Below are 26,422 nucleotides of genomic sequence, written 5' to 3'. Positions count from 1 at the left end.
ATGGGAGCACCTAGAGGAAACCCATGCAACACGGGGGAGAATGTGTGCAAACTCCACACCGACAGTAACCCAAGCCAGGAATTGAACTCGGGTCCCTGGTGCTGTGAGGCTGTAGTGCTAACTAAAGTGGCACCATGCCACATCAATGTGAATTAAAAGTGGACTTTATTCTGTAACAGTGCTGGGCTTTTATATTTAATTACTAGTACATGAACAAACTCATTGAAATGTCATTGTTCCTGGTCTACTAGTTGCCGGTTGAGACTAAAAAAAATCTCAGCCAGCTGAGAAAGATTTAGTCAGCTGAGTGGTAAAACCAAATTTGTACCCAGGTTCTAGAGGTGAAAAGGCTGTATGACCCACAGTTTTATCTTCACATTATGTCCAAAGATGTGCATGTTAGATGGATTGGCCATGCTAAATTACCCCTTAGTTTTCAGGGGGCTAGTGGGTAAGTATGTGGGATTATGGGGATAGGACTTGGGTAGGATTGTACTCGGTGCAGACTCAATGGGCTGAATGGCCTCCTTCACTTTATGATTCTATGATTGTATTTTTTAGGTAGGTTTATTTTTCTTCCATAAGGAGGCAAATCTTGAAGAGTGTTTTGATTTTTTTACTATGTACTTTGGTGATTTAGGGACAATTTCCCTATATTTGTCAAGTGCAAAACTGTTGGGAATAAACTCTAAAAGTCAAAGCATATACTTTAATGTTTAGATGGAGATGCATAACAGATCTGTGTAAATTAATTCACGCAAATGCATTAGATTCACAGTGTGCAAACAATTGCAAAATCTGGCCCTGTGGAATTTAGCTGTATTTTTTATTAGAATCCCTACAGTGCAGCAGGAGGTTATTTGGCCCATTGAGTCTGCATTGACTCTCCAATAGAGCATCGTACCCAGACCCTATCCCTGTAACCCGACGTATTTACCCCACTCAGTTGTGAAGTTCCTGTTTTCCTTATGGCCAATGACACAGCTTTGCTGACTGAGATCTGAGAAGGCTTGGTATCTGGAAGTTAGCAAGTGCCACTCTTACCCCTAAAGTCATGCTTTTTGATGTGGTTATTTGGCCTTTGATATAGGACAGTCTTATTTACGTGTGAGTACATGTGAGTTCATGTGTCACCTAAACTAAAGAAATGTGCAGGTTGAGAATTTCACAACGGTAGCAAGAAAAAATGTGATTTTACATGTGGAGTTCGCACCTTCTCCTCGTGTCTGCTTGGGTTTCCTCTGGGTGCTCCAGTTTCTTCCCACATCCAAAGATGTGCAGGTTAGGAGGGATTGATGGGACACTAAGGAGCAATTTACTATCGTCAATCCACCTAATCTGCACATCTTTGGATGTGGGAGGAAACCTGAGCACCCAGTGGAAACCCAAGTAGTCACGAGGAGAAGGTGAGAACTCCACACATAAAATCACATTTTTTCCTTGCTGCTGCTGTGAAATTCTCAGTCTGCACATTTCTCTACTTTATGTGACATATGAACACACACGTACTCTCACGTGATTAAACTGTCCTATATCAAAGGCCAAATAATTACACCAAAAAGCATGACTTTAGGGGTAAGAGTGGCACTTGCTAACTTCCAGATACCAAGCCTTCTCAGGATCTCAGTCAGCCTAAAGAAAAACAGGAATTTCACAATTGAAATGTTGACACTGACAGTCAAGTGCTATATCATAAACTGCTCCCAAGCTAGCCTGGGGAAACAAGTCACTTATTGCCAGATTCAGCTTATAATTGTCCTTCTATTTCCTGCTGTCCACTCCTTGGAAGCAATGATAGCTCTGCCAAAGAATTTGATTTGATTTACTATTGCCACATGTATTACTATACAGTGACAAGTATTGTTTCTTGCACACTATATAGACAAAGCATCTTGTTCATAGAGAAGGAAATGAGAAAATGCAGAATGTAGTGTTACAGTCATAGCTAGGGTGTAGAGAAAGATCAACTTAATGCAAGGTAGGAAATGCAAGAGCTTCTTAACTGATGCAAAGCATGTGTAAATGTGGGAACATTGCTCTGTAGTCCTTTTCTGAGATTCAGACATAAATTCCAACCAATGTTAAGTCTGGCCTTTGAAACTGGATGTTGAAGAGTAGCAACATCATCACTTTTGAGGGAAGATGCTCTGAAAGATGCATCATTTTTTTGACAAGAGCCATTATTTTTCTAAATGCGGGGTTCCTTTTTCAAACATTTACACAAAGTGGAAGAAACAAAACAAAGGCCTGCTGGAAGATCAGCTGCCATTGGCTGGATGGGCCGCACCTGCCATAATATCACCAAACATACCTACAGATGCTAACACATTTGCCTGCCAATGGCTTTGAATCAGAATGTGAGTAGCTGCAGAAAGTTAATCATAGAATCATAGTATCCTACAGTGCAGAAGGAGGCCATTTGACCTGTCGAACCTGCACTGAGAACAATCCCACCAAGGCTCTACCTCTGTAACCCCACACATTTACCCTGACATCAAGGGCAATTTATCCTGGCCAATCAACCTAACTCGCCCATCTTTGGATTATGGGAGGAAACCAGAGCACCTGGAAGAAACCCACGCAAACACAGGGAAAATGTGTAAACTCCACACAGACAGTCACCCCAGGTTGGAATTGAACCTAGCTCCCTGGCGCTGTGAGGCAGCAGTGGTAAACAGTGTGTCACTTTGCTGCACTTAGTTCAGGAGCACAGATTTGCTCTTTGCATGCGGAATCACTGATTGACCTCCCTGTAGGATGTATTGAATGCAAACACCCTGTAAATTTGTCATTAACTATCAGCTGGAGCTTGTATACTGAGTCCTATAAAAAAGCAGGCCCTTGAACGGGTCCATTGATGTATTGTCCTGCTTGGGACCTGTTTGTGTTCACCACAGGCTTGATGTTCTATGTCACTTTATTTTGTGCAATAACGCACCATTCCTTTACAGCTGACTCCTGGAGTTATTATATTGCCCATTAATTACACTATGAATCTGGAAAGCATCTAACTATTTTGAAATGACATTTTATTATTTTTCTGAACTAAGGATGTCTGAAGTGGTATAAATAGGAGAGTGAAGAGGGTGGGGGTAGTTAACCTTTAGATGAGTGTAGAACAGGTGATATTGAATCAGCTTCCCATTATACATCACATCAAAGGAAAGGAAAATTGGACAGGACAAATTCAATGTTAACAAGTCACAATAAAGTTAAAATTGGCATTTGGTATGTTTATAGCATAGGAGTACAATTGTAATGTTGATGCTTAGAATCTATCCATAGACTTGCTTATGTAATAATCTGTGATTTGGTTTAATTCCTGTAATACTTTCCTTTTGTGATGCTAACGTTACTCCACTGTTCTGATTTTAACCTTGTCTTTCTCTTTAAGTTACTGATTGTCCACCACCGCCTCCTCCTCCTGACTTTATGCTAGATCTTGATGAGTTGTCACCACCACCGCCACCTCCGATAGACTACCTAGATGAGCCTCAGTGGATACCAGCTAACTACATTGAAAAAGGTAAGACTTCTGTTTGAAGTGCTTATAGAATTCATTTCCTTTCTTCTAGATATCAATACTCCTTTTACAGGAGTTGAACCAAACGTATGACTTCGAAAATGGGGCAGATTTGGACTTTATACAGTGATGTAATTTATTTCCATCAACTTCCATTTCAGTTGTTCCACACTTTCAGCTGACATTAGGGATGGCACAGTGACACAGTGGTTAGCACTACTGTCTCACAGCACCAGGGACCCGTATTCAATTCTCGGCTTGGGTCACTTTCTGTGTGGAGTTTGCACGTTCTCCCCATGTCTGCGTCGGTTTCCTCCAGGTGCTGACGTTCCCTCTCACAGTCCAAAAAATGTGCTGGTTAAGTGCATTGGCCATGCTAAATTCTCCCTCAGTGTACCTGAATAGGTGCTGGAGTGTGGCAACTAAGTGATTTTCACAGTAACTTCATTGCAGTGTTAATGTAAGACTACTTGTGACTAATAAACTTTAAAAAAACTTTTAAAAATTACACTAATGAGGATTGGGAAAAACACTTTAAAAAATATTGGCTCGAGAGACACGACTGAGCAAAGAGAGTTTTGCTTATGTGAATCGGTCTTTAGAATACATTTTGGAACTGATAGAGTAAAATTGCAAAGTGATTTGCTGGGACATCTCTTTCAAACTTCTAGCTCTTTTTCTCTCTGCTTACTTTTCTATTTATTTATTCTTATCTCTCTCCATACCCTTGTTCCCTTTTATTATCTATTCTTCTTTGGCGTTTATCAACATTTACACCAAATTAGAATCTTGTAGTATGGGGTTTGGGACATGCAGGGTTAAAGTGGGCATGAGTATAGTACTGTCTACGCAGTGATGTAAGAAGGCAAGATTGTGTAGTGTGATTTGATTTGAATTGATTTGATTTATTATTGTCACATGTATTACCGTACAATGAAAAGTATTGTTTCTTGTGCACTATATAGACAAAGAATACCATTCATAAACAAGGAAACATGAGAATGTAGTGTTACAGTCATAGCTAGGATATAGAGAAAGATCAACTTACTGCAAGGTAGATCCATTCAATAGTTTGACAGTTGCAGGGAAGAAGCTGTTCTTGAGTCAAGTGGAGCAGAGACTGGTAAAGGCCTAAACATGGAGATAGCTCCTAGCCTGTAGTCATTAATGTAGATGGGTAAATAGTTCTAGTAGTTAACAAAGACTTGGACTTAACCAACTAAAGACTTCTTTAAGATATAGTTTTTGTAACCAACACGGTAGCAGGGGACCAAAACCCTCAACCTTGCCAAAATGCCGAAATAAGCTGAAATGCTGGAAGACTAAAAAAAAACCTCAAAAAAGATTCTGATCTGAAAGAAACTCACAAAAGAAGTAAAAATTCACCAGAAAATGCTCTAGAAAAAAGGCATGGAAGTTGAAGTCAGAGATCTTTGCTGCAGCAAAATATTCCATTGGTCCTCCTAAGAAGTCCAGCCTCAGAGACAATAGAAGTTGCAAGGGTGAGCTAAATCTTTTAAATTTCAAGGCTGCACCTAGTCCTGAGGACCCTTTCACTAGTTCAGTATCCAAAGTGCCATTTGAAAGCATCCCATGGCTAAAACCTAACCTCCAGATTGAAACCTTAACATTTGACCTCCAAGCTCATAAGGAACAGAGATGAAATCTCTTGGAAATGTGGTGGCTGCCCAGCTCTGAAAATGGCAAGTATAATTTTAAATTCAAATGCCTTGTTTATCGGCAAAGCAAACCATAAAATGAAAGAAATTGCTAGGCAGCTGGCTCAGGCAGTGTGATGGTTGTCCTTTTAAGGGCAAGACAGGTTGCCATTGATAATAATCTTTCTTCAAGAAGCACACCGTCGTCATTTTGCAGAGCTCGCCAAAATTGGCAAATGCGGGATATCTTTTTGCCTTGGAGTCAACAGTGATGCCAACTTGAAAGTTGTAAACTTGTAAAGCTGCACACACGCATTCAAAAATTTTAACATGGATCACCATTCCACCCAGGGCAATCAGGAAATTGGGATCTTTGGAGGACAAGATTCTTAAAATACAGCATGGCCTCAAGTTTAAATGAAATGTTAAAAGAAAAGCAGGTGAACACGCTGCTTTATGCAACAGGCCCAGTTATAGATGACGTCATTGTAATATAAGAATTAATGAATCCTTTGCCAAATCTGAGGAGGTACTAAAATCTTTTGACATTTATTTTAGCTTAAGAAGTGATAACATACTCAAAAGAGAGATAGGTTCAATAGGAGAGTTCAACTGCCAGGAGAACCACCAAATGACTTCTACTGAATAGCAGAAGTTTGTGAATATGGAAATTTACAGTCTGAACTCATCAGAGACAGAATATTTCTGGGAATGAGAGAAGATAAGCACACTGACCTACTACAATTTAAGGAAGATCTAATCTTGGAGTAGGCAATCCAGACAGTTAGACTGTTAGAACTGGGTCCAAATCCTGCAAACCCTTCCAATAATACTGTGAATGAACCTCTACCATTTGAGTTGCAGTGATTCACCAACTTCTCAAGGGCAATTAGGGATGGGCTTTAAATAATGGCATAGCCAGCAAGGCCCACATCCAACGAACAAATTAAAGAAAGAACTCTGTGAGAAGCACAGGACAGTGTAAAGGGGAGAGAATAAAACATGGTGCAGAAGCGAGGTGGCACAGTGGCACAATAGTTAGCACTGCTGCCTCACAGCATCAGGAACCCGGGTTCAATTCCTGGTTTGGGTCACTGTCTACATGGAGTTTGCACATTCTCCCTGTGTCTGTGTGGGTTTGCTCTGAATGCTCCAGTTTCCTCCCACAGTCCAAAGATGTGTGGGTTAAGTTGATTGGCCATGCTAATTTGCCCCTTAGTGTCCTAGGTTAGAAGGATTAGCAGGGTAAATATGTTGGATTAAGGAGATAAGACCTGGGAGAGTTTGCTGTCAGTGCAGACTCGATGGACTGAATGACCTCCTTCAACACTGTAGCATTTCTAAACCAATCCTCAATCCACCTGACAGGCCAAAATACACAAGGACAATTGAAGTCAGGGAAGGTCATTCGCAAACTGTCCAGCAGAGTGGCCTTGCCAGCGCTCCCATGGGAGAGATCAGTGTCTTGTGAATGTGGCTTAATGCTTCCACTGTAACCGGATTGGAAACTCTGGTAAACTACGTGAATCAAAATCCCTGAAATGCACATGGTTGAGCCTGCAAAGCCTGAAGACACGTGGCCAGATTTTCAGATGAGGTCAAGGATCTTGGTTTCTCATTTTGGAATGGACAGATTTGTCAATGTCCATCACCAACTTTTCAATTCGATTCAGACACCAGCGTGATGCTCTGATCAAAAGAAGAACCAGAGCAGAAAGACCTCAGACTCCAAACAATGAACACGCCACATTATGGGCCCAGAGGATTCTGACTTCCAGTCATTAGTAGGATCCTGGAACCACTGTAGTGTGGTGGCAAACTGATCTTTGAGCTGATTTACCGTAACCAGCCTTTGTCTCTCCCAAGCAGGGATGCCTGCATAGCCCTGGATCTCCGCAGATGATGTCAAGACAGTCATTGTCGTTAACCAAACAGAACTGCATGGTCCCAAGTACTCAAACACTAAAGGTCACCCTGACTGGGACTTCAGCTCTGAACTTCCTCCTTTTGTTGCAGAGCAGGTTTGTCCATTCTCATTACAAATCCCAGAAAACCCTCAATAGTCAGACCAGCCAACCATCCTCCAATGCTTCCGACAGAAGAGCTGCGAGAGAGTGATCAGTCGCTACTTCCAGCTCCGATGACGGTCCAGTTGGTCACTACTACAACCCCTGTACATGTACTGCAACTTCCAGCTAGCATGCCACAACTGCATGAGGTGCTGGAAGCTGTATCATCGACAATAAAATGCAGAGGTGAGTACACACTAAACCTTCCTCTCACTTCAGGAATGCCTTTTGTCAGCCATAGAGGATATTGAGATGTCCCACATTGCAATAGCAGAAGAGAAAGAAGTAACAAGGAGACGAGCACAACTTGGGGCTATGCCACAAGATGAGCTAGAGTGGCAACAACCACCAATCAATGCAACAGCCCAAATGATCCTGTGCCACTCAGTGGAATAGAATGAAATTATACCCAGATGCCAGCCTAATCTCCAAGCCAACAGGAAGAACTAGTAACAACAGAACCTACCATTCCTCTGACAGAATGATGAATGAAACGGAGAAGGGATATAAGACCTCTGGATTGCCTTAACCTTCAAACTCCAGAACTAAAGCAGGGAGATGGAGTAGTGATAATGTCACAGTGATAAAGTTGTAATACTGCTAACATAGTAATAGCAATAACTTAGTAACAACAGTGTAAATGTATGAGACCAATAACAATGTAAGACATGAAGTAAACTAGTATAACTCCAAAAATATAGGATAGAGACTTTGGGTGAGGGGTGAGGTGTAGTATAAGAGTATGGCACACACAGGATTAACTTGTGACTAAGTACGGTATGGCCAACACACTGCTGTAAGAAGGTATATGCCCAGACCCAGGGGTCAGTGTGGTGTTGATCAGAGACAGGTAAAGAGCTAAGAATGGAGAAAGTTCCTAGCTTGCATCCTTAACTGCATGTGCAAGTAGTTTCAGTAGTTAATAAAGACTTACAGTGAACTTACAAAAGATTACAATGATTTATTTAAGTTGTAATCAACAGTCTCCCAACAAATGTTTCCATAAAATACCTTCCCATTTGGCTTATCTTTTCCCAATTACTATTCTAGACTTTATTGCTTACCTTGTCTGAATCAGTATTAAAAGATTGAATTTAGTCTTAAAATCTATCTCCCAACTTCCTTGTATGCACGGTTGACCGGCAACATGTGCCAATAACATACCTTTGGTTTGGAACAGTCAATAACATATGTGTCTCTGGTGTGGAACAGCCAATAACATACCTTTCTTTGTGTGGAACAGCCAATAATGTATCTTTGTGCGGAACAACGAATAACATATCTCTCTCTGGTGCAAAACAAATAATAACATACTTCTCTCTGGAGTAGAACAGCCAATAATGCACCTTCCTCTGGTGTAGAACAGCCAATAACATACCTCTCTCTGATGCAAACAAGCCAATAACATACCTACATACCTTTCTCTGGTGTGGAACAGCCAGTAATGTCGCTTTCTTTGTGTGGAACAGCCAATAAAGTACTTTTCTCTGGTGTAGAGGAGTTGTTGAGGAATGAAGATCAGTTTCATGCAAGAGATAGCAAAGATATAGTGATACTTTCATTAATGCTTTCTGTGGAGGCACCCTTGTTCGGATACTTCTGTTTCATGTTAATTTTGATCAGTGTCTCAGTATCTCTGCTTTGAGTTTGTCAATGTTTGTATCTTTGTATTCTTTCTCCTCAGTTGTTGCGCTGTATGCCTACAATAAACAGAGTGATGACGATTTGACCTTTCAAGAAGGGGAAATCATCTATGTCATCACCAAGAATGAGAATGGCTGGTATGAAGGCATTATCAATGGAGCCACAGGTTTCTTCCCTTCTAACTATGTGCGGAGCTTGGATTAAGACAGCAGAATACAGAAAACACCCTACATATTCATGGAACTATAAGTAATAGGTAAATTAGTCATGCACAAAGTGGTAATCTTCATTTGAAAACAGATTTGTTTTAGCAATAAACATCCCGGGAAGGAACATTAATGTTCCTTCTATTCTCTGGAGGCTGCTGGATTTCTCAAACCTCGAAACTGACTGAAATAGAACTACCAAGTACATGAGGGAGACCTTTACTCATTGAAGCTTGTCCGTCTGTTCATCCCTCGAACATATGAAATACAAAAGACACCACTTCCAATTGGCCGAAAGCAATGGTGATCCCTAACCCTACAACAACCAAGAATAGCTGGAATATTGGGTGGAGTCATCCATGGATAAATTTCCAGAGAGTTTGTGTTCTAGTCAAACTGGAACTGTCAAGATGGAATCTCCCCTGTTAATTAGCTGGGTGGAATTTTACCAAGGCAGCTTTGACCAGGGGAAAGGTCAGGCTGGAGGCTGTCAGGTTGGTGAGCCATTGATTTCTGACCCCCCCCCACTCCTGATCTTGCCAGATAATGGATGGAAAGGCCTGGTGTGTAGCCAGATTGAATCCGTAAGTGCCCAATTGTACATTGACTGGAGACAGTGTTGCCTTCTTCCTGGTAGTGGGCAGGGCCCCAGCTGAGGCCAAAGCCCGGCAGATGAGCAGAGGCAGTTTGCTGACGGTTGCCTGTGGAGGCCTGATGGATCCTTCAACGTTGCCAGCAGAGCTGCCAGGATTAGCGGGCCATAGCTTTAGCCACAGTGTATTGTAAGAAAATTGAGACCTCTTCAGAGAGTGCCTCAATATGGCGGCACCCTCACAATTCCCCTCTTAGAACGGCATCAGCCACCTTCCGCCAGGATGGCTGCCCTCCTTCTCAGGCAGCAGGCTCTCTGATTAGGCCCAGAACGAAAGGGACACACCTGCTGTCCTCAGCTTGGTGGAGGACCTGGCAGTGGACAATTAGGAGGCCACCTCCCCAAAAAATGCACCACTGGGTGCGCTACCAGCAAGTTCCTGAAATGTTCCCAACCGGTGATTCATTTTGAAATTGTTAGGATTTTTGTCCCTCGTCTCTGAATTCAGACCGGAAAACATAAACCATAAAAATGGTTGCTGAGAAGTAAAATGCATTAGACAAAATGAACCTCTTTATTTAAAAAAAAATTAAAAACCTGTAGGCAGGTGTCACCACACTGCAGAATCTTGTTCTCCTCTTACACCAGACTAGTTTAATAAAAGTCTGCACCTTGGTGATAAAGGCAAAATATTGCGGATGCTGGAATCTGAAACACAAATACTGGAAAATCTCACCAGGTGTGACAGCATCTGTGAAGAGAGAATAGAGCCAATGTTGTGAGTCTGGATGACCCTTCAAAGGATGGGAACATGCAAACTCCACACAGTCACCCAAGTCATGGGCAGCATGGTAGCACAGTGGTTAGCACTGCTGCCTTGCAGCGCCAGGGACCCAGGTTTGATTCCTGGCTTGGGTCACTGTCTGTGCGGAGTTTGCACGTTCTCCCCATGCCTGCGTGGTTTTCATTCCAAAAATGTTCAGGTTAGATGGATTGGCCATGTTTAAATTGCCCCTTACTGTCAGGGGCACTAGCTAGGGTAAATGCATGAGGTTTTGTGGATAGTCTTGGTGGGATTGTAGTCGGTGCAGACCCAATGGGCTGTATGGCCTCCTTCTACACTGTAGGATTCTATGATTCTAAGACCAGGATGGAGCTTGGGCCACTGGTGCTATGAGGCAGCGATGTTAACTACTGTGCCTCCTCTTTTACGTATGACAAATCAGTGCAGATCTGGCAATTATTATTAGCTGAAAGAATGTTAGAACTAATGAAGTGTAACCTCCTCAATGTACACAATGTACCGAAAAAAATGAAAGTGTCAATTTATTTTAACAAACAGGTAATAGCAGATATAGATTCCTGATTGCAAGCTCACAGTTTACGGCACTGCAACACATGTTGAGAAAATAAAGCTGTGGTTTACGGCGAACAAACAAAATCTTTCTCAATTCTGATAAGGGCGAGGATTCACCACAGAAAGACATGTGCTCGGAGAGCCCAGAGTATAAGTAGGTCAAAGCCTACACTCTTCCTGATTACTGTAGGTGCAAAGGAGGTGCTACACTCTATAATCGAAAACACCAAATTACATCAAATCTCTGATGCAACAGAATATAAATTTACCATTTCACCTTGTCAGCCGCTGTGAATATTTTGCTAAATTTAAAACTTTTAACAATGCATCCTTTAACAAATAAATAACAATAATATAAGAAAAATGATATTGCAATTGTTGTCAGTTATAACACCTTGTCAATGTTAAGTACAGCATGAGGAGAACATGGTTGAAATTTGCACATTAATTTCTGAAGAGTCCAAGAAGCTGGCTCTGGTGCCAGTGGTGGCATGGTGGCATAGTAGTTAGCACTGCTACCTCACAGCGCCAGGGATGCAAGTTCAGTTCCCGACGTGGGTCACTGTCTGTGTGGAGTTTGCACATTCTCACCATGTCTGCGTGGGTTTCCTCCAGGTGCTCTGGTTTTTTTTCCCACAGTCCAAAGATATTTTGGTTAGGCAGATTGGCCATGCTAAATTGCCCCCTAGTGTCAGGGGGAGTAGCTAGGGTAAATGTATGGGGTTACGGGGACCTGGCCTGGGTGGGATTGTGGTCGGAGCAGAATTGATGGGCTGAATGGCCTCCTTCAGCACGGTAGGAATTCTATGGTGAGGTCTGTTGCTTCTTTTTCACTATTGTAGCTGCCTGTACAAAAGTAAAGATGGCCACGCAAACATTTTTGATTCCAACATTTTATAAACCTGCATAGAAAGTTTTCGTTCTGTTTCTTTCGACTGGCAATTCTCATAAAGTTTGAAGTTTATTTATTCGTGTCACAAGTAGGCTTACATTAACACTGCAGTGAAGTTACTGTGAAATTCTCCTAGACACCACATGCCAGCACCTATTTGTTTATATTAAGGGAGAATTTTTTATCACGGCCAATACACCTCACCAGCAAGTCTTTTGGGCTTGTGGGAGGAAGCTGGAGCACTCAGAGGAAACCCACGCAGACTTGGGATGAATGTGCAGACTCTGCATAGACAGTGACTCAAGCCAAGAATCGAGCCTAGGTCCCTCGTGCTGTGAGGCAGCAGTGCTGACCACTCTGCCACTGTGCCATGCTTTGTTGTTCTATTTTTCCCCGAGTTATCCTGGCAGCTTTTGTACTTCATGCTGGATTGTCTCCGGTTAAAAGTATAGAGGACATCAGTAGAGAAAGGTTAATGTTGTTGCTAATAAACAGGTGGCAGTAGGATATTCTAGATGGGCTACGTATTGCAAAACAACTATCCCACTTAGATTGGAGACGCAAGGTAATTCACTCGTTAGTCAAGTGAAGACTAAACTGATGTGAATGAGTTGGATTGGTCTTTACCTGGTCTAAACAATGCATACTGCAATTTTCTGCAGAAATAATCAATGTCTATTGTGTCATTCTTCTCTAAGTACTACATTTACCTGGGGCAATCATCCTTTTCTTTATTGGGAACAGTGACTGCAATTTTGGCCATGAATTCTGTTTTTTGTATTTCTTTATGTGAACCGTGTCTGTGGGACAGTCCACTGCGGAGCACGGTCTAAACAGACTCTGCTTTGCGGTTTGCAGAGTAAATCAACTTGGAGTCCTTTTGTAAGTCCCGCCCCATCTCCAACTCCTGGATCGAGACAGTGATGTCGCTATTGCGGAGTTCTCCTCCAGTGCGCTCTCACATTTTATAAGGCGAAGCACTTTTCCTTCCTTGTCCCATTTGAGTTTTACTGACCTGCCCTTTTATTTTCTACTGGTGAAAGACATAAACATGTATTTTAAACAGAACTAAAATATAAAATCAGCTCAGAAATTAGTGTTGGTATTGTTTGTGAAGAAGCACTTAACACTGCTATATGGGATTCAGTATTTTAACTCAAATGTTAGTCTGCCTGATTGAAATTGCCCATTATCTTAGTACTAACCAATGAAATATCATATAACCATGTTAAGTGTGGTACTCGCTGGTAAGTACCAATAGCAATTTCTTGGCTGTACTTAATGAAATGACTATTTTTGTACATTTGCTTAACATACTGAGCACTGAGAGATTCTTTTTGCACTTTTTTAATAACATCTGCAAAAACAATTTTCTGTGCATACATTTCAATGCTTTATATTTCCATCTTTAAATATTGCTATGAAATTCTATTTTGTTTCTGCAGTAACATAGCACTGCCACGCAAAGGGACCCAAATTCTAACAAATAAAGGGCACAGTTTTTTGCGATTGACCAGTGCTGCTTTTCAGCTAACAGATGTTTGGAACGTTTCGATGATGTTAAGGAATTAGCATTTGAAATAAAACAAATTCTATATTGTTCTGCCAATACTGTTCATCTTTTTCATCACGTTACATTCTCTCCTACATGGGGTTACGGGAGTAGGGCCTGGGTGGGATTGGGGTCGGTTGGAGGTGGGGTCAATGGGCTGAAAGGCCTTCCTCTGCACTGTAGGAATTCTATGATACTGTGATTTCCAAAATCATTTTGGAAATGATTTGGAAATCATTTTGGGTGGTGAGTGAGTGGAATCGGCTGCCGTCAGTGGTGGTGGAGGCGAACTCGCTGGGGTCTTTTAAAAGACTTCTGGATGAGTATATGGGGTTTTATGGGATTGGGGGTTATAGATAGGTGTTGATGCGATCGGCGCAACTCGTGGGCCGAAGGGCCTGTTTGTGCTGTAGTGTTCTATGTTCTATGTTCATTTATGATCCTGTTCTCTACTGATTATTTCAACAACAAATTGACTCAAATAGCATCTTTGTTGTAGTAAGACATTACAAGGCTCTTCAAAGGAACATAATCAGATATCTAATTATTCAACACTTGGGTTCCCAATAGTAATGATGGAATTGAATTTAATATTCCACTTATTCAGCCCTGCTTTCTTGTCTCTTTTACCCATTTTAGGAAGATAATTTTATTTTGATGTATAACTTTAAAAATAGCATAAGGCAATTAGAATGCCACTAAGAAAGTTAATCTAAATGAGGTAGAGTCATAGATGCAATTATTTTATAGACGTAATATAATTAGTGGCAATTATCGTCAGCGCAGTAAAGGCCCTAAGGCCCATTGAGTCTGCACTGACAATAATTACCACGAAAGTTGCGCTAATCCCATTTTCCTGCACTTGTCCCATATCCTTGAATGTTATCACATTTCAAGTGCTCATCCAAATACTTTTTGAAGGTTGCAAAGTTTCTGGCCTCCACTCCCTTCCCAAGAATGCATCACAAGTTCCCACATCCTCTGGGTGAACAAATGTATAAAAGTAGTTTAGAAACAAAAAGAGAAAACGCTGGAAAATCACAGCAGATCAGACAGCATCTGTGGAGAGGGAACAGAGCTAATGTTTCCAGTCTGGATGACCCTTCCTCAAAGCATGGAAAAACTTTGGTGATGAATGTGTGTAACTGAGCTGAAAAGTTTAAGTTTTGTTTTACTAGTGTCACAAGTAGGCTTACATTAACACTGTAATGAAGTTACTGTGAAAATCTGCTAGTCCTCACACTCTGGCGCCTGTTCGGGTACATTGAGGGATAATTTAGCACGGCCAGTGCACCTAACCAGCACATCTTCTGGACTATGGAAGGAAACCGGAGCACTCGGAGGAAACCCACGCAGACACAGGGAGAACATGCAGACTCTGTACAGGCAGTGAGTGAAGCTGGAATGATCCCTGGTGCTAATCACTGTCATGATGTGGGTATGCCGGCGTTGGACTGGCGTAAACACAGTGAAAAGTCTGACAACACCAGGTTTTAGTCCAACCTATTTATTTGATAATATACTCACTAGCTTTCGGGGTTACCCCCTTCGTCAGGTGAATGGAGAGTTCTGGCCTCAGACAGAGCATATAAAGCACAGACAGTTTAGAGATTACTGATTAGAATGCGAATCCTTACACCTAACCTGCTGTTCAAGACCTGGAATGAACATCGCTCGCCAGGCACCAGGCAAGACTGTTCCCTTCCTGTTGGCGAACACTTCAGTGGTCACGGGCATTCAGCCTCTGACCTTCGGGTAAGCATTCTCCAAGGCGGCCTTCACGACACACGACAGCGCAGAGTCGCTGAACAGAGACTGATAGCCAAGTTCCGCACACATGAGGACGGTCTCAACAGGGATCTTGGGTTCATGTCGCACTATCTGTAACCCCCGTGACTTGCCTGGGTTTGCAAAACCTCACTTACTGTACTGTCTGGAGACAATACACATCTCTTTAAACTGTGATCAGTGCTCCTTCCACTCACATTATCAGCCACTTCAGGTCTTGAACAGCAGGTTAGGTGTAAGGATTCGCATTCTAATCAGTAATCTCTAAACTGTCTGTGCTTTATATGCTCTGTCTGAGGCCAGAACTCTCCATTCACCTGACGAAGGGGCTAACCCCGAAAGCTTGTGAGTATATTATCAAATAAATAGGTTGGACTAAAACCTGGTGTTGTCAGACTTTTCGCTAATCATTGTGCCATCTTGGTGGCCCTTCTAATTAAATATTCTATTAAAAGGTTTGTTCACAGAATTGCTCTGTTAGCTGCCCTCAGTTGAAGCAGTAGTTCACTTCAGAACCTTGCAGTTAGGTTGGGAACATATCTAGCCGATTTTGCACTCTTGACCTTTGCTGTACTGTGAGCTTGTATGTAGATACTGAGCAGGACAGGACAGGCTCACACTTGATTGTCCCCTGTTTACCAGCAGTCACTGCTCTGGATCACTCCATGGGCAGGACATCAATGCAACAGGACTCCAGCATAAGATAGCACTTCTAAAGCAACATGGAAGAAACTGTGAGTGTAAAATAATATATTTTTAAAAAACAGATAGCGAAAACCTTTATGAGCGTGGATCTAAGTGAGTTCGGAAGAGATGGTCAATAGTGGAAAGTGCAGAATTATTGTCTGCTGAGAGTGCATCACAATATTTATTAGTTAACAATTAGTATAATGTTGACGGAAGATAATCAATTAGAATATATTTCCAACATAAATATTTCTCTGCCTCCAGTAAGAGTGCCCTAATATTACAGAACGTAAACTTTTTGACATAGACAAAGTATCTTATTCAAGTGAGATTATCTTTTCACAAAGAAACTCCAGGCACATCTGACTTTTATAGGTGTTGTTTTAATTACTCCCCGTAAACTTGACGAATTATTTTTACTGAAGCTTTTAAAAGTTGCAGTACCAATAACTTCCCGAGGGTGGCGATGCTGAGCCGTCAGAAGTTTCCTCATCCCGGTGCTGACACTATGAGGGAATGTGCACTTTGTACTGTTTCACCTCATCACAACGTTAAGTTGGGAGATTCCGTATTTACTGTTACTCTTCTAAATGAACTTTTCTCAATTAATTATCAGTAGAATTCTTAGTTATTCAGTCTCTATTGTTTGTAAATTATCTAGGAATGCATAAACACTCATCTTAAATAATAAAATCTAGATTAAATGTGTATAATGCAATGGTAATGTTGCATAAAATAATGTGAATACACCATAAATTTTCTGGGACAATTACAACCCAGCAAAGCTTCCACATTTGAGTCTTTTGCTTTGTTTCTTTTACACTCCACATCAGCAGATCTACATTCTTTCCCAGACAATTACCTGGTCCGATAGATTGGACACTCACTTTGACAATACATCAACAGTTTCTGAAACTCTATTGCAGGACAACATGTAAATTGATCAAGAGAGAGGGAGAGAGAACAAGCTCATCATAGAGGGGGAAAACAGATTCTCCGATAGGCAGAAAGAGAGAGTGCGAGAGAGGGAGAAAGAGAAAGAGTGAGACCAGTGCACAGTCAGATAGAAAGAGCATTAATGGTTATCAGAAACTATCACACAGACACAGAAGGAGTAATGGAGTAAATTGGAGCCACCTAGAATTTAAATTCCATCATAATCATAGAATCCTACAGTGCAGAAGAAGACCATTTGGCCCATCAAGTCTGCACCGACCACAATCCCACCCAGGCCCTATCCCCATCACCTCATAAATTTTTAATCTAACTATTCCCCCTGACACTAAGGGTCAATTTAGCATGGCCAATTCACCTAACATGCATGCCTTTGAACTGTGGGAGGAAACTGGAGCATCCGGAGGAAACCCATGCAGACATGGGGAGAATATGCAAACTCCATGCAAACAGTGACCTAAGTGGGAGGAACCCAGGGCACTCAAAGGGAATCCACACAAACAAGGGGAGAATTTGCAAACTCCACTAAAACAGTGACCCAAGCCAAGGATTGAACCCAGGTCCCTGGCACTATGAGGCAGCAGTGCCAGCCACTGTGCTGCTGTGCAGACAGCAAAGGAGGCAAAGCAAAGGAAGTACAAATTAATAATACTAATTTCTGGCTCCAGACTTTGGATTGACATGAATTCTATCAAACATGCCTTTCAGCAACTGTTACAATTCAGGTCACAAACTCCAAAAGTGTTTTATGAAGTCCACCTGGATCATAGGTTTTGCTATTTGAATTTGGCTAGGGTAAGCATGAGATGTTTCACTTCAGGCATGATTCAAATGACCCACTAGGGAGCTTTTATCAAACAAAGTTTATTTAAGAGTATATTTAACATGCATAGAAAGAAAATTAGCAATAACTTTTATCAATTACAAACAAGAAAAAATAATCATGTATGAACCTAATCAGCCCCATATTGTGCGCCATTGCTACCAGGAGTTGATGGGTTGAGATATAAGGAGAGGCTGGATAGACTGGCACATTTTTCTCTGGAGTGTAAGAGGCTGAGGGGTGATCTTATAGAGGTCTCTCAAATAATGAGGGGCATAGATCAGCCAGATAGTCAATATCTTTTCCTAAAGGTAGGGGAGTCTAACACTAGAGGGCATAGATTTAAGGTGAGAGGGAAGACATACAAAATGGTCCAGAGGGGCAATTCTTTTACACAGAGGGTAACAAGCTGCCAGAGGTAGTGGTAGATGCAGGTACAATTTTGTCTTTTAAAAAGCGTTTAGACAGTTATATGGGTAAGATGGGTATAGAAGGATATGGATCAAATATGGGCAGTTGGGACTAGCTTATGGGTTTAAAAAAAGGGCGGCATATACAAGTTGGGCCGAAGGGCTTGTTTCCATGCTGTACACCTCTATGACTCTATGACTCTAAACACGGTTCCAACCAAACAAATCCCATAAACAGAAACCTTGCCATAGCTTTAACATAGAAAAGACTAATGCTCATCTGATACTGGAATTTAGTCCTTTGGTTGAATACTGCAGTTCTCTTGAGGCACACAGACAAGCTTGGAATAAGCTTCCCAAAACACCAGGGGGAGAGACTCTAGTTAGGTCAACCACCAACAGCAGATTTTCTACTACAAGAAGACCAATAACCTTGCTTCCAGCTAACAGCACAATGTCTAAAATCAGGGAGAGAAAGAGAGAAACACTGCTTTCAGTCTGATGTCCACTCCCTTCTAAACTAAAACTGATGAATCCTTGCTTTTTTTTTCTTGGCGAGGAACTCACTTTGACTTGTCAATCAATCTTCCTCCTCACAATGCAAGGTCATTAAAGATCCCAGAGTAAAAATAAACAATACCCCATTTAAGCCATTGAAGTAGCAATAAAAGGACTTCTAGCAGTAGCACGGCAAGAATGAGAAAAAAGAGAACGGATAAGGTCTGCTTGCAATTGCAGTGAACAGGGTTAAAAAAAATTTCTTAAAGATGCACTAGTGTCACAGTAACCCATAGTCCAGGTTTCAAACAGCAGTCATAGAGATTTCTAAAGGAGGAAACTTTTAAACTCACATTTTGAGTTTCGCTGACATTCCAGAAGTTTAGTTATTTTCTAGCCAAAAGCCAAGTTCAGGAGATTTATGCCTTGCCATTTGCCTCAGCTGTAACTAACAAGAATGCTTTATATTCCTGTAAAGGGCCAGCGCTCATTTCCACCATTCTGATTATTTGACTCTTCACATTGTGAACCTGGGTAACAATCTCAATGTCATCCAATGCAGATAGAGTCACTGCCTTTTCCGGTGAGCATTCTACTCAGACAAGCAAAGACTAAAAAGGAGCCTTTCAACTACAGGAGGGCACAGATTTAAGGTGAGATGTGGTAAGTTCAGGGGTGACATGAGAGAATAAATTTTCACACAGGGTACTGGGTGCCTGGAACACACTGCCAATGGAGGTGGTGGAAGCAGACACATCAGCAGTGTTCAAGGTGTAGCTTGATGGACGTATGAACGGGAGGTGAACAAAAGGATAGAAACTGCATATGAGCAACAAATTTGTCTAAATAAGGATTAGGAACCGGCACAGACTTGGTGGGCCGGAATGTCTGTTCCTGTGCCGTATTGTTCTTTGTTCTTAGAATGTTATAATAGCCCTTCAAATGGAAAGCTCATTATTATTTCTCTCAAATGGGATGAAAAGGGTTGGAAAATAATGCAAACTGGATTATTTGATCATTCAAAATTGACTGATCCAATTTAACCTCTAGAGACAGCAGAAGTGATAAATCACTGACATTTCTTTCCTGGGATGTCTAAAGGGAGACAATGCAGGATTGCAGCAAGTTCTGCATGTGGCCCCCTGTTTGCTCTTATGAAACGGTACAATATTAATTTAACCACATTAAAAGGATGAATGATCTTGTGAATTGTGCTGGGATTCAAAGCAGCCCCTGATTCAACAAATGATCAACTGGGATAGTTTATCTGACTGATTTGTCTCTGATTTCTGGAGACTATTCTTTAAATTTTCTCTGATCTTCCTTTGCACCCTATCTAAGACTGTAACACTACCATCTGTCCCCCTCTCTTTTCCTTCTCTGTGTACGGTATGTTTTGTCTGCATAGCGTGCAAGAAACAATACTTTGCCCTGTATACTAATACATGTGACAATCATAAGTCACATCAAACAGAGCATTAAGAGCACAATTATATGTTATAATGGGGTGGCACGATGGCACAATGGTTAGCACTGCTGCCTCACAGCGCCAGGGACGCAGGTTCTTTTCTGACCTTGGGTCACTGTCTGTGTGGAGTTTGCATGTTTTCCCCGTGTCTGCTCCGGTTTCCTCCTACAGTCCAAAGATACGCGGGTTAGGTTGATTGGCCATGCTAAATTGACCCTAGTATCCGGGGGATTAGCAGGGGAAATATGTGAGGTTAGGGCCTGGGTGAGATCGTGGTCAGTGCAGACTCGATGGGCTGGATGGCCTCCTTCCGTACTGTAGGGATTCTATGACTCTATGAACATCATACAGCTTGAATTTTGAAGATACTTTAGTCCGCAGCGTCTGTTGCCGGAATACACCCCTCCACCTCCACAAACAGAAATGCACCCCAACAGAAAAAAGGCATTAGAAATGAATAGGCATCATAATTTGTCAATAGTAAGTCAATCTTCCATCAGTTTACAACCCAAGGTGCCATAAAAACCTGTCATCAATGTTTCATATCACTTTTTTAAGTTGCTTTTTCTTAAGTCTTCTTTTAAGGGAGAGAAGGTCTACATACAGAATTCGACCCAAGATGGCAGAGGCAGAGATGAGGCCTCCATGCATGGCTCCAGCTAAACCATCGGAGAAGACATCCTGACCTGTAAGAGAGGATAAGAAAATGTTACGGGCCACAATTCGTGGGAAATGCTCCATAAATGAAGTGACCAGGGGTTGAGAAACTGCTCAAGAAGCTTTGGAAACTTCAGTTAGGAATTTTTATATAAAAATTCGGTAATGTTTTTAAATTAAATCCAGTTACATTTTAAACTAAGCATTTTAAATGCCCTGTTATAATGGAAATGGCCAGGGAAGAACTGGGGCATGCCATGCGAATGTTTGTTGAAGAGTTGTTGATGACACAAGGGGGTTATTTCAATAGAGCCCTGGCAGTGTGAATAGTTGCAAACATCAGAATGGTTTAGTAGATCCGTGACCCCTTTCCTATCAAAATCTACTAAATCAGCAGCCTGAGGAAATTGGTTTCACTCGGGCCAATGAGCATGTCTTTGTGAAGTGGCTGGAATCTTGGAGCAGGTCTGAGACTGAAGAGAAACGAATTACAAGCAATAAATTAGAAGTTACACTGCACTTTTTCTTGCCAAGAACAGTTAGTCTTGGCCAAGTATTGCTTGTGTCAGGCCCCAAAGTATGAAAGGAAAACCGTGGGCAGTGGAGGTTCAGAGAGAGGCAAGCTCATTGAGAAATCTAAGCAAAACACTGTGAATCTGAAACAAAAACAGAAAATGCTGGAAAATCTCAGCAGGTCGGGCAGCATCGGTGGAGAGAGAATAGAACTAATGTTTCACATCTGGATGGCCCCTCATCAGAGCAAGACAAGAAAATAGGACGAGATTTATACTATGAGGATGGGGTTGGGGGGGCAGAGTGCAGGTGATGATTTGGATTTAGCTGTAACTGAACAAAGGGAATCTAAATGGTAATGATAAGTTGCCCCTTAGTGTTAGGGGGACTAGCTAAACGTGTGGGATTGCAGGGATAGGGCCTGGTTGGGACGGTGGTTGGTGGTAGCTCGATGGGCTGAATGGCCACTGTAGGATTCTATGATAAAGGTTGAGAAAGGTGCTAAGAGAATCCATTTAGAGATTGGAATGTTATGAATGACAAAACGAAGATGCAGAGCATCAGAGGACAATCTAAGGAACATGGCAGTTTTTTTATTCATTCGTGGGACATGGACTTCACTGGCCGGCCAGCATTTAGTTGCCCTTGAACTGAGTGGCATGTTAGGCAATTTCAGAGGGCAGTTTGAGTGTCAACCACATTGCTGTAGCTCTGCAGTCACATGTAGGCCAGACCAGGTAACAACGGCAGATTTTCTTCCCAAAAGAACTTTGATGAACCAGATGGGTTTCTCTGACAATTGACAGGTTCCAAAAAAAAGGAAGAAGTGCTTAACTAAGTTCTCCTTATTTGGTTTGTTTTTGCTATTTAAACTGTAAGTATGAGGAGCTCTTTGCATTAATGGTAGCGCTTCTTGGCAACCCTTCAACAAGTAATTCAGTGAACTGCTTACCTGTTAGGTAGAGGTTTTTCACAGGAGTCTTTGCTCTGATAGTGGCCACAACTTCAGGAGTGAACCGGGTAAGATTCTGGTCTGCACCATACATCTCTCCACGAGGAGCAGCAAGGTAGTATTGATTAGTGAGTGGGGTTACAACTTCAACGTACACAATCTAGGATTTTCACACATAACACAGTTACTTCTTGTAATACAGTTGACTCTTGTAATACTGTTGTAATACAGTTGTAATACAGTTGATACAGTTGGGTTTTCAGGCATAATCTGACTTTCTATCACATTGCTACTGGTGAGGGTATCAATATTTCCTCCTTAAAGGCACATCCTCATTTGGGTAATTATCTTAAGAGCAGACTTTTGTTGACTGTGCACTAAGCCAATTTACTACAAAGGAAGGAGATTGAAACTTCCTAACATTGTCAGATTCTTTCCAATTACTTCAATGTAAAATAAAATTGTTTGGGGTTCAAAGCAGGCAGCCATTCTGATATTGTTAATTTTACTCCACTCCCTTAAACTTTGATGAATCAAATTACTGAGAAAAGAGGCTTGGGCATTTTTATGAACATCTGATCATCTTGTGGTGAATTCAAAATTTAAATTTTCACTTCCTCTTTCACTCTGAATAAACCACACGGCACAGTAGCTCAATGGTTAGAACTGCTGCCTCAACGTGCCAGGGGTCTGGGTTCAATCCATGGCTTGAGTCACTGTTTGTGTGGAGTTTGCACGTTCCCCCCACACTTGCGTGGGTTTTCTTCGGGTGCTGCAGGTCCCTCCCACAGTCCAAAAGGCGTGTTGGCTAGGTGCATTGGCCATGCTAAATTTTCCCTTAGTGTACCCAAACAGGTGCTGGAGTGTGGCGACCAGGGGATTTTCACAGTAACTTCATTGCATTGTTAATTTTAGCCTACTTGTGGCAATAATGAATAAATAAATCAGCTGTCTATCAGGCTTAGAATCTTTACAAATGTTGCAGTTAGGAACAATGGAGGATGTTTCAGATGTATTCAATTATGAAGTGAAAGATAAATAAATACAGCTGAGTAGAAAACAATTAAACTGTCAATCAAAGTCTATTTCAAAGGACTGTACTGTGAAATTGAATGAGTTCAAAGGCTTTCAATGGAATAGAGAGGCTTCAAAGGATTTCAGCTTTCTAGGAAGGCTCAGATACTTCAAATAATAGCTGTGTGAATAGAATGGGGCTGGGCGAAGAGTTGTGGAGGAGGCAATCCCCCCAGTTAAATTGACATCTCCTCACATCTGCAGCCTGTGAGATAAGGAAAACCCTGATGTGGAATGGATTGCTGTTGTGACTTAAAAACCTGGCAGGAGATATGGGGGGGGGGGGGGGGGGGGGGGTGGTAGGGAGCATGGAAATTAAAGTGACCAGGCCACTTCAGTGCTCTCACAGATGACAGGTAGGAATGGAAATGTTGAGCAGAGAGCTGCCTGAAATCACTATAAGAAGTCTCACAACACCAGGTTAAAGTCCAACCAATTTATTTGATAGTAAACTCACAAGCTTTCGGGATTTGCCCCTTCGTCAGCTGAATGGAGAGTTCTGGTCTCAGACAGAGCATATAACAGCTCAGACAGTTTACAGATTACTGATTAGAAAATGAATCTTTACAACTAACCTGCAATTCACATTAAATTTGAATAGCAGGTTAGCTGTGAAGACTCGTATTCTAATCAGTAATCTGTAAACTGTGTGTGCTGTTATATGCTCTGTCTGAGGCCAGAGCTCTCCATTCACCTGATGAAGGGGCAAACCCCGAAAGCTTGTGAGTTTACTATCAAATAAATTGGTTGGACTTTAACCTGGTGTTGTGAGACTTATTATTGTGTTTACCCTAGTCCAACGCCATATCTCCACATCATGAAATCACTATGCCAGTGGTGATCTTTCGGTCTGCCAGGGATAGAAGTGGCATTCCAGTCATGGGACCCCACTCCCACGGGACAGTGCCCAGATCAACCTCAAATCCGAACACACCCAACCCTCAAGGTCCTTGTGTGAATCTTCCTCAGCAGCCTGGTGGTGACAAAATGGCAAATGGCCACTGGATCTATCTCCTTGACCCCCTCCTCCAGTGGGGACCAAGGCGCTAAGGTGTCAGTACCAGAGGGTAGTTGGTATTGCCTAAGCGCAGAGTCCAAAGGGGGATCTGAGTGGGGGCCAGAGTGGGACTGAAGGAGAGACTGAGGAGGCTGCTTGGGGGATGGGGTGAGTCAGGTCACCCACATGCCTGCGTGGTGTGGGGTGGGAGGGTGACCTGTTATATGGGTGGTTGGGGTGCAGAGGGTGGAATTCTCCTTTATGCTGAGGGGTTGGTGGGGCTCCTCTGGTCAGTAGTGGGGGGCACCATATCCATGTTTGGGGTTGGGGGGGAGGGGGTCCTGTCCGCGAACACAGAGATCCAGCGCCCTTTAAGGATATACAGAGCTCTGAGCAGCAGGGTTGGCTGGCGTGATTTACGGGATGCATAAATTTGCATTCATTGGGAAGGTGAATCCGTCCTGACTGATATTCCTAGTGCCGGCAATAAACTCCCCTGTTTTCATGTGGAAGGACTAAGGCTAAAAATGGGAGAATCCCGCCCTATATCTCTCCCAGGTGAGAAAAGCACATGGTAATTGGAAAATCTAACCATTGATGCCAACGGTACTGCTTATAAACAACTGGAAAAAAATAACATTTCCCTCCTTCACTATTCAAGCTTTATCAAGGGGATTATTTTCACTTTGCTTCTGACAGTTACTAGTGGTAGATTCCATCCATTTATTCCTTCTGTCTACCCTGCATTATCCAACACACCAGAATTACGTGTTAGGATGCAAGTATTCCTGTAGTCTTACAAGTTTCAGTCCCAGAACTCCAATTATTTTTGTTTGCACCTTCCCCAATTTCCTTCCTCCAACAACCCCTTAGTTTGGCCTTTTGACCATCAATCTCTGATGGGAGCATTACATATTCCCCACGGTCTCAAAACAAATATGGAACAGGTAAAGCTTCCCAAAAAGGTAGTCAGTCATGAACGCTGGCTGACAACCAGAATTCATTGACCAGATTTCTATTGTTTTTTATTGATTTGCGGGACATGGGTGTCACTGGCTGGCCAGCATTTATTGCCCATCCCTGGTTGCCCTTGAGAAGGTGATGGTGAACTGCCAACTTGAAATGCTGCAGCCCATGTGCTGTGAGTTGATCCACAATGCCATTAGGGAAGGAATTCCAGGATTTTGACTCAGTGACTGCGAAAGAACAGCGATATATTTCTAGGTCAGGATGGTGAGTAGCTTGGAGGGGAACTTGCAGGTAGTGGTATCTGCTGCCCTTGTCCTCCTAAATAAGTGGTCATGGATTTGGAATGTGCTGTCTAAGGATCCTTGGTGAATTGCTGCAGTGTATCTTGTAGGTAGTGCACACTGCTGTTACTGAGCGTCGGTGGTTGATGGAGTGGATATGGTGCCAATCAAGTGTATTGCTTTGCCCTGGATGGTGTCAAGCTTCTTGACTATTGTTGGAACTGCACTCATCCAGGCAAGTGGGGAGTATTCCATCACATTCCTGACTTTGCCTTGTAGATGGTGGATAGGCTTTGGGAAGTCAGGACATGAGTTACTTGCCGCAGTATTCCTAGCCACTAATCTGCTCTTATAGCCACTGCATTTATGTAGTGAGCCCAGTTGAGTTTCTGGTTAATGCTAACCCCAAGGATGTTGACATTAGTCTTCATTACTGTTTCAAAGGGTTTGAGCAACCAGTTATTAAAAGTAAATGTTTACTGTATAGGTTCAGTTATACCTTATCCTTGAGCTGTGGAAATATATCTAAGGCCCAGTTTATTAGCTTTCTGGCAATAGCCATTTTCAAATTCTCATAATCCATTCCTCTGCTCTTTACTTTTCTGTCTTTCCATTCTTCGAACCACTCATAGCGTGCCATGGTTAGAATAGTCATACAGGAATTTCCTGATCATTGAAAACAACAATATACATTTATATCGCCACTAAAAATCTCAAAACAACCTTAACACCTTATAAAATGAAATATAACACTGAGCCACCTAAGGCGATACTGGGTGGGTGAACAAAAGACATGACCACAGATGAAGGTTTTGAAGAGTGTCTTATAAAGGGGGGGTACAAGGCGAAGGGGGCAGA

At 42.1% G+C, this 26,422-nt stretch overlaps 2 protein-coding genes across 2 annotated transcripts in view; one reads left to right on the top strand and one right to left on the bottom strand.

Moving 5' to 3' along the window:
* The window catches only part of LOC145359122 (abl interactor 1-like), a 42,055-nt gene extending 29,826 nt beyond the window's left edge, over window positions 1-12,229 (top strand). Inside the window, exons 10-11 of the mRNA XM_080213520.1 lie at window positions 3,395-3,526; window positions 8,935-12,229. Coding sequence (XP_080069646.1) covers window positions 3,395-3,526; window positions 8,935-9,098 — 296 coding nt within the window. The 3' untranslated portion in view covers window positions 9,099-12,229. The remainder of the gene's footprint in view (window positions 1-3,394; window positions 3,527-8,934) is intronic.
* An 8,371-nt stretch (window positions 12,230-20,600) lies between these two features.
* Window positions 20,601-26,422, bottom strand: part of LOC145359090 (all-trans-retinol 13,14-reductase-like) — a 50,492-nt gene continuing 44,670 nt past the window's right edge. The window contains exons 10-12 of the mRNA XM_080213475.1: window positions 26,064-26,230; window positions 22,244-22,403; window positions 20,601-20,807 (exon numbers count right to left, since the gene is read on the bottom strand). Of these exons, the coding sequence (XP_080069601.1) occupies window positions 20,662-20,807; window positions 22,244-22,403; window positions 26,064-26,230 (473 nt within the window). The 3' untranslated portion in view covers window positions 20,601-20,661. The remainder of the gene's footprint in view (window positions 20,808-22,243; window positions 22,404-26,063; window positions 26,231-26,422) is intronic.

The sequence above is a fragment of the Carcharhinus amblyrhynchos genome, chromosome 27 (assembly GCF_965287045.1).
Source record: "Carcharhinus amblyrhynchos chromosome 27, sCarAmb.v2.hapA, whole genome shotgun sequence".
Taxonomy (NCBI): domain Eukaryota; kingdom Metazoa; phylum Chordata; class Chondrichthyes; order Carcharhiniformes; family Carcharhinidae; genus Carcharhinus; species Carcharhinus amblyrhynchos.
The sequence above is the reverse complement of the archived record's forward strand: the minus strand, read 5'-3'. Positions and strand labels throughout refer to the sequence as shown.